General features: G+C 33.3%; 1 protein-coding gene across 1 annotated transcript in view; it reads right to left on the bottom strand.

The window, feature by feature from the left end:
• Nucleotides 1–9076, bottom strand: part of LOC109542546 (dnaJ homolog subfamily C member 11) — a gene marked incomplete in the record, with an annotated part of 13480 nt that overhangs the window by 914 nt on the left and 3490 nt on the right. The window contains 7 exon segments of the mRNA XM_048664647.1: nt 125–243; nt 2073–2279; nt 2787–2903; nt 3807–3918; nt 4058–4153; nt 4210–4326; nt 4784–4986. Of these exon segments, the coding sequence (XP_048520604.1) occupies nt 125–243; nt 2073–2279; nt 2787–2903; nt 3807–3918; nt 4058–4153; nt 4210–4326; nt 4784–4986 (971 nt within the window).

Genomic DNA, 9076 nt, shown 5'->3' with positions numbered 1-9076 from the left:
ACATGAAATAGTAACATTCGTATTAGTATTTCCATACATATTTTAGATTTACACCTAGTGCTGTACAAAACATTTCACTTTGAGTTTTTAATCATCATAATTTGACTAAATGACGGTACGATACCTTTTATAATCTTGCCATATATTGCTTTTATTATAACCAGACCATTTTTTCGCTCTTCATCGTCTTTTATTCTAGCATAAGTTGCTTGCATTAAGTCTTGAGCTGCCATAGCTTCCTTCCTAGAATAGTAGTAAAATAATTGCTAATATATTCGTAATAAACGAAAGAATCTGATATAAGTTCAAATTACGTATCCAGAACGGTAACAAGGCGATTAGTTGATAACTCCACATTACAATTAACAAAATCAATTTCTTATCTTATTATTAACTGTCAACAAACCAACAGTCTTATCAATGTATGATATTTCATATAATAATACAGAAACGTTTATTATAGGACGTAATAGGAAAGCAATATCAATACTTGATATGACAGTAGATGATTAACCTTCGGGTGTTTAAAGGGTGAATGTGAACTGGTTTTTAACCTGAATAAGTCTTCTAATCAGAAACGAAACTAGCTTGTGACCAAGTCCATTTTTTGTAATAATACAAGATTGAAAAGATGTAGTTTTTAACAGAAATTGTAGATGGAAAAAACACACTTTAAGAAAGTGAAATTAGTTTTATTCGCGGTAGCGATTCATGATCGGTTGGAACCGATAACGAACCGAATTAGAGCGCAGGTTCAGAACCGATTCTTCGTTCCGCGAGCGCTTTAAGTAGTACCAACAGGATTTTGGTTCCTTTGTGCCTAACAGTAATTTCGCTAAACTGAAATGCAATCGAGCGGAAAGACGGATTTGCTGTATTTTTTATGATCATGGTTTCTGCGAAAAGTGGCAGTTTTTTATTACTTTGAATAAAAAAGAATTATTGAGGTTTTTTTATCGCATTTAATCAATTAATTTTTWAAATGCCACTGTACAAAGGCAATATCTTACATCTGCTGTATCTGACCTGMATTTTKTTTTGTACATTTACAGCTGGTGGTRCAATTGGTACCACCGACGACTTTTTGTCTGCATTAAGTTTCTTAATTGAAATKTATGGCTTTGTATTTTGTATTCACTCKRAGGCGAAAAATTGCTAACATATGTARGCAATTCCAAGTTTATTTTTACATTGGCGTTCTGATTAAAATTAGTTAATKAAATGCGATATAAACAAACTTGATAGTGATTTACAAATTATTTTATGATAAAAAAATTGTTCTTGATTTTTCTCAGGCAAAGTCACTTATCAAATCGTCAAAATCAATCGATCGAAGTAAATCATTGCTTAAGCCTTAAGCTTAACCAATGGAGCGATAGTTGAAAATAGAAAAATAAAAAAATAGTACTTAGTTTTAGGCGCAAGTTTAGTTTTAGTTTTTTTAAAGGACGGCGTTTCGAGTTTGTCAGGCCGCGGGTGAAATGGGTAAGAAGGTCAAAAAACGGATTTGATGTGTTTCTTTATGATCTATGGCGAAAAGTGGCAGTTTTTGGTTAATTCGAAAAAGAGAGAATTATTAAGTTTGTTTATGTAATATCACATTTTAAAAATAAGCTTGGAATTGCCTACATATAGTGGCAATTATTTCAAATGAGATCAATGAGAGAAATGAGAAAGTATAAACAAATATATAGACAAATAAATCCATAAATTTGAATTAGAATAAGAAATGCAATGCTGGTGGCACCCATTGTACTGAACCAGTTCTTACTGTACCGCGAACATAGTGAACTTTGTGTTCAGAACTAGTAATACTTTTACCGCGAACACCCAATGCCTCTATGCATATGCGATCAGTCCCCGAATGCCTCTATGCGCATGCGATCAGTTCTGAACGAGTTCTGAATCGACAGCGCGAATAAAGCTTATATATGTGGTAAGATTGAGTGAGTTGTTTGTTGGGAGTAAGAAACAAAAATAAATTATCATTAATTTACAAATTAATACATATCGGCACTCGCTCAAACGATAATAATTGATTCATCAGGCGGCTGATGTTGTATAATACAAACCTTTTTTCCAGTAACTTGTTAAAATTATTTTGCTTTTGCTTCTCCAATTTTTTCGACTTTTCCTCCTTTAAAAATGGTTCCACTATACCCTTCTTAACCACCAGGTAAACTACCAACGGTACAATGGTAGCGTAGAACACTGGCGACGGCATGATTTCTTCACACAGATGAATAGGGCATGAATATACTTGATTGGCACGAGATAATCTAAATTAACAAATACACACTTGGTTAAGTTTAATTATTAATGGGCACATTTTAATGATTAAAATTATTTTTTATTATACAGAGGRAATGTTCGTCTTGTAACATTTAATCAAGTTCGAAGATGTATTCTTATTTTGAAKTATTGTGGYGCGAGTGGATTTACTATTGTAAGACACTGAACAAACGGTTACAAAAGAAATATTTTATGAATTGATAACAGATAACATTATGATGTTACGATACTTTGTATGTAAAAGTATTCATTTGTCAGAAGGTGGTAGGTACGTAAACATTTCCAATACCTTTGAAAAAGCTAAAAGCGTTTTATTTGTTYTCGGTTTTTTGCTTTAAGCATAAAAAATATGCTTTTATGAAAAAAGTGGCTAATGCTAAGCTAATGGTTTGTACTCTKACCATCGACATTTTGTACAAAAATTTATCACAGATGCAAAGATAGAAAGGGGTCAAGATCTAGATCYATTCTTATATTTGTAGCCGCTAACGTACCTAATTTTCAGTTTTACACCTGCCGGAACTCCACATACAACAGAAAACGACAAATTGCTGTGTTTGGAAATTCTTTTTTCTGCACCATACTCTACAACTCCACCAAATGTGCCGAATCTAAAATTGTACATAAAACCATAAATAAAACAACTACATTTGATATACAGGGTGAGTTTTTTCGAGGACTAGTACAGGGATTTTGGAAACTACAGCAGCATAATAATTAAACTTGAAAACTATAAGTTTTATTGCCAAATGTTTTCAATAACTCCACCATTATTATCAATGCAAACAGTGCAGCGATTTAAAACTGAATAAATTTCAAATGTTCTACCAACAGCTTCTTTAAGTTAATTTAAATTGCCGTAATTTTTTTTATGTGTTTTTGTACGGTTCCCCACGAAAAAAAACGAAACTAAAAGATCTGGTAATTGAAGTGGCCATAAAATAGGACCGTTTATTCCAATCCAAGCGCCAGAAAATTCTTCGTTTAGATGCTCCCATAATTGGGCAAAATTACGCGAATGGGCTGCATCATGTTGAAACCATTGCACCTTAAGCCGTGTTTCTAAATCTAAGTCGTCCTTGATTTATATGGAGCGCTACGTTGGCGTTCAGTGGTTGACTACCGCGGAAAAGCTGGTGTGGAAAAAAAGCGCCACTGATAGCAATGCATTGCTTCAAGTGGTGGTGTTCACACGAGTCAATTCAGTGTTTCTACCTAAACGCATGCTGATGTATGCTTCGCTCATATTGTCAGTTTTAAAGTGAGCTTGAATAGTTCACAACATTTGCTTCTTTTATGATCTAATGATCACAACACCTGTCAAATTTTGAAAAAACCAAAATTAGTTTCGAATTGATCTTTCAAAGTTGTAACTCTTTGACCATTTAACTTTTTTCGTATCTGCTGTAGTTTCCAGAATCCCTGTACTAGTCCTCGAACAAAACTCACCCTGTATATTAGTTATAGAAAATGACAGTTTACAATGCTGGATTAAAAATTGCTTCAAAACTTACTTTACTGCTAATTTCAATTTCAGCTCTTGTGTAATTAATTTCCTCGCGTACTGCAACTGTATAAATGAATGTGGTACTCCAACTTGTATGGAGAAATTGTACCTGTTACACTCTAAAACATAATTAATCATTTAAATACCTTTCTCAATAAGTTATAAAAAAGTAAAATATTACGTTCTAATTATTCTACTACTTTTTACTCACATACGTAGGTTAGTAAATTTAAATTGAACTTAATCAACATACATTACCTGTGTCTCTAATAATTTGAGTTGAAAATATAGATCGAATACCACCATGATAAGACACATATCCTACTGAATGTTTGTCTATCTGCATTGCAAGTGCTAAAGAGGTAAAATCTAAGTATCTGATTTTCTACTAAAAGCACACTGAGCCTTACTTGACATAATGCCTGGTCGAACTCCTTCTGGCGTAACTTGCAAAATAGTACCGCCGTTCCAGAAGAATCGTTTTGTTAATGTTCTGTATCCTTTCAATGATAATGCCGGACCACTACCTTTAGATATTTAAAACAGCATAATATAATATTTCGCTGTTGACAAAAAATTCATATAACAAAAGTAACCTTTAATATCAGCTTTAAAATTAAATTAATTTTTACGTATTTGTATAAAAATTAACTTACTTATGCAGTACTAAACAGATTATGTACCTCAAAAAATGTACTAGGAGTGGCCTACACATAACACAAAAACTATCTACGAAGGCGGTCCGATAAGTACTTAGCATACAAAAAAACTGAAAATTTTGGAAAAGTAGCCATTTATTTCCCAGCCATGGTCCAATCTGGAGAATACGGTGAATGGGCACAATTTAGCCCTTGTGGTGATAGAAGTAAATAGGGCTTTTCATGTTTTGGTAAATTTCCAAAAAAAAAGCCTTGCAGACGACTTTTTGAGTTTTAGCCATACTATAATTATACTTGTTCGCTGAATAAAGTTAAATGTTTGTACCTGCAGTCATTTCGATTTCGGCCCAACTCTTATGGGAAAACAAGTGTCTCCAGCTCATATTCACTCCTCCTCCGCCAGTCCCATTTTGGGTGTGTAGCTGCCCAGATAACGTACAAGTATCCTTTTGGGTCAGAGGAAAATCTACTCCTTGTGAAAATTGCATGGAGGATACCTCAATATTCGGTAACGTTCCGAGAAACCCACTAAAATAATGTAATGCAATTAATATTAAGACATGTCTAAATGCAAGTAATAATATAATTAAAGCAGCCGCAGCAAAAGTTGATGCCTCCTCTCTTAGAGAATCTAAAAAAGCATGGGACTGCGTAGCGTTAATCTTGATATACAATGCAAAACGGCTAGGAAACGCTTTTAGTTTAGCTTTTAGAAAAGTTAGTATTTCTAAATGTGGATATTTTGCAGACTAAATTGATAGGGATATTATATATATTTTTATTCTGTAGCCCAAGCTTTGTGGTGACGAAAATTGATAGAACGGAAGAGGTAAAGCCCTTCTTCAAACTATTACTTAATAAATGAACAAGCACACTTGTTAGACTTCATCAGCTGAGCTTAGCTTCATTTTAATCAATTAATTCAAACATCAAGTACACTGATCACACAGCATCAGCGCATCATCTATAAATTTCAAAGAAAAAGTATTAAAAACCCAACATACTTTAATCAAATCGTTGTTTTTTAAATTAATATGAGACTGTTTTCGGAAAAAAAATTAAAACAAAACATGAATCACTAGTTTATCAGATTTTTGGTAAATATTTATGAAAAATACATTTTGAAATTTAGGTAGTTTTCGTCGCTAACCGTTTGTATAGCGCGTCTAGCTCGAATACTTTCCAACGTCTCCGAATACCATAAAAGAATGCGTCGTTTGAGCTGATCCCAAACAGGTTCAATCGCGTTAAGGTCAGGACTACGTGCTGGCCGCACTAAACGTTGAATACCAACCTCAATAAGATATTCGCGCACGATCATAGCCGGGTGCGGTCTGGCATTATCATCCATAAACAAGAAATTGTCGCCTATGTGAGGTGCAAAAGAACGGTATGGTTTTCTAAAATATGTTGAATATACTTCTGGAAATTTAATGATCTTCCTCAGATTACTACAAGGTCCGTACATGCCTCCAAAGAAATGCCACCCCAAAATATTATTGGGCGACCAAGGAAGGCCAGTTCGGGAATCATTCATGCTTAGCTGTATCTTTCTCCTAGTCTTCTCCAAATAAAAACTAGGTCATCGGAAGATTTTAAACCAACTCGAACTTCATCAGTAAAATAGACTTTCTTCGAATCATCCAAATCCCAATCCACGTGTTCTCGAGCAAACTCAAACTTAGCTTGCTTGTGGACTATGATTAAGAGCGTTTTGCACCCAATCCGGATTCATTGGGCCTTCTTCTTACCGTTTTGGAAGAAATTGCAACATTTGCGGTATTTTGAATTCGATTTTTTATCTCATTTCCGGTAGGAAACCTTACAGTCGTATAAAACGAATGTCCACTTGGTTTGTGGATTTTGGTCCGCCTTGCCGTGGTCGTCTAACATGGCAACCTGTTTCCCTAAAACGCTGAAGACATCGAGCAATGGTGGTATGATAAAACCCAACCTTCGGGCGACCTCACGTTGGGAATACCCTTCTTTCAACAAGGTGACAATTTTGATGGCATCAAACTTACTTAAATTTCTTCCTGGCGACATTTCAATGCGAATACACTTTAGTTGCACATACAAGTTAGGAAAAAGCAAGAAAATTGAAAAAAAAACAGTACCACGATTGCTGACAACAATGATGAGATGTTGCAAAAGACACAAAACAAGTAGAAACATGAATTGGAATGAGTAGAAAGTTGGGATGGTCTATATTTAACGTAACCGGTAAAATAACAGTGTTCCTAACGTGTAACCTGAAACCGTAGTTCCAGCTAGCCGATTTAACAACGGGTTGCTTTTTGAACCGTCTCATAAAACCGAAACAGTGGTTCGCATCAACACAGAACCGATGCGGCACCATCGAGCAATCTATCCAATTGCAGCAGTTTCAGTAACCATTTGGCAACGGAAAATATGTTTAGTTGCGCTTTGCCTTGATAGTGTTTATTACTTTTTGCTTATAAGAATTACTCTTCAGTTCTCCAGGACTCATAATCGTTCAGATCAGCGAAAAATTGTTTAGGGGCAGCAATGTTGAATTATTCAGCATTTTTAGTCAATAAGTACTTAGTAAGCTGGCCATTTTTAAATATAAATTCAGTCAGAGATGAAATAAAAGTTAGTTATAGTAATTACTCTTGTAAGGTCGACATATTTTTTTGCAAAGTATTTTTTGGTGCTTCCAAAATTAACTCGGGTAATACTTCGTCCAGGTTTGCCAAACACTCATTTCTGTTTTTTGGTATTGTGGAGTATTTAATGTTATTGTGAAACTAAATGCGAGAGATTGTTTTCTAAAGCGGGTGCTATCATACTCAGTAAAAAGCATCTGCAAAAATGTATATTGTTAAATGTTAATTCATTTTTAAATGAAAATTAGACTTTTAAACATTTCCGCTTATAAACCGTATATTTTATTTAATCACTCTAGTTTATTATCAGTTTTTTTGTTCTTTAAGTTGTTACTTCTGACCCATGTTTTGTTTTTGATTTTAAAATAGTTTATTTTAAGTTTACCAATGTTAATAATTATTTTTTTATTAAACTAAATCACACATATCATCACTGTTTCTACTACATCACCAACATTGCGCATATTGAATGAAAAATTTAAAAAGTAACATGATCCTTTTGAAACCTATTACCAAAGTGAAACTGGAACGTTGTAACCTTGTTGTTACAGAAAAATAACCGTTTATCACCTCTAGTAGAAAGGAATCAAAAACAATTGGTACTGTACAATGTTACTATAGATACGATATTTACCATCCCACTAGGGAAAAACTGATTTATTCGAAAATGCGTTAGGTGGTGCGCTAATTAGTGCGCTAACAATTAGGTGGTGCGCTAATTTTGTTCATCAGTGTATAAATTTTAGAAGCTTAACTTCATTTCCAACCTTAACTTCATTTCCATACAACAGTCATACAAACCATAACAAATTTAGTGGAATTCCTATGAAGTAAAACGATTTAAGTTTTTAAAGAAAACGATCAACGATCAAACGATATAACATAAAAAAAATTAAATTGGCTTAGAAATGAATAAGAACTCCACAAATAATTATTCTGAGAGAAAGCACTGTTGTACAATTAATGTGTCAAAATATCTCATACGGACGACAAAAATAATAAATTTGTTTAAACATCAGAAAATTCCCTGGATGTATTGAAGACGCGTACCGAACTTCATATGAATATCTACAAAAGTATTACAGTCGTTATAAAAAAATATTTTTTTCCGAAACATTACGACATCTCAATGATACACACACATATCTATATAAATTATGAAGTTTTCCGTAAAATGGTCCGCAGAATGACCCTCGTAAATATTAATATATTAGCTGTATAAATGTTTTTTATCTTTTTTACAGAATTAAGTGATATTCAACGGCCATTTCTAAGTCAGTCAGAGTGCAGTTAGAGCATAGACATATTAAGAACAATTGTAATCATTAAAATATAGTTTTTAATAAGAACCTTCAGGAATTACTATTCTTAAGTCGTGCAACAATATACAGGATATCGCATTTTAAATATCAAAGTTGTTATTAATTTTCAACAAGAGCGGCAACGTCATCTTGCTGAAAATATTTTGTGGCGTTTTTTATTACTTATAAATTTACACATGTTCCAGATTAATTTAAAAACACTTTTGCGAGCTTGAGCGTTTCTTCCCGGTAATTTCAAAATATTTAAGTAGTTTTTATTTTTAATTGTTAATAAATTAAAAGTTTGACTTTAGCATTATTCATGTAAGTGGAGAAGTTTGATTTTGCTGAATAAAATACTAATTATTGTTAGCAGAGTAGTCGACAACATGTTTAAATTACTTGATTGCAAAAATGATATTAAATTCGCGGAATGTACAGGGTGTTTCCTCATAAGTTTACACCCCCTAGATTGTTTATTTCAAAAAAAAAATGTGAAAGTGATCAACGCAAAAGTTGTGCAATTTTTTAAATAGGAATTTAAAATAAAAATCTGAAACACAAAAATGTCAAAATTTTACAGTTTTTTTTTAATGAAACACCTTATACAGGGTTGCTCATTAGTGCGTCAAAGTGCGATATCTCAGTAAATATGAACTTTACAAGAAAATACGTCCTACGAAAGTT

This window comes from Dendroctonus ponderosae, unplaced genomic scaffold (assembly GCF_020466585.1).
Source record: "Dendroctonus ponderosae isolate FM_Combo_2020 unplaced genomic scaffold, Dpon_F_20191213v2 Dpon_F_20191213_3, whole genome shotgun sequence".
Taxonomy (NCBI): Eukaryota; Metazoa; Arthropoda; class Insecta; order Coleoptera; family Curculionidae; genus Dendroctonus; species Dendroctonus ponderosae.
Note: the sequence above shows the minus strand (reverse complement) of the source record. Positions and strands in the feature narration are given on the sequence as shown.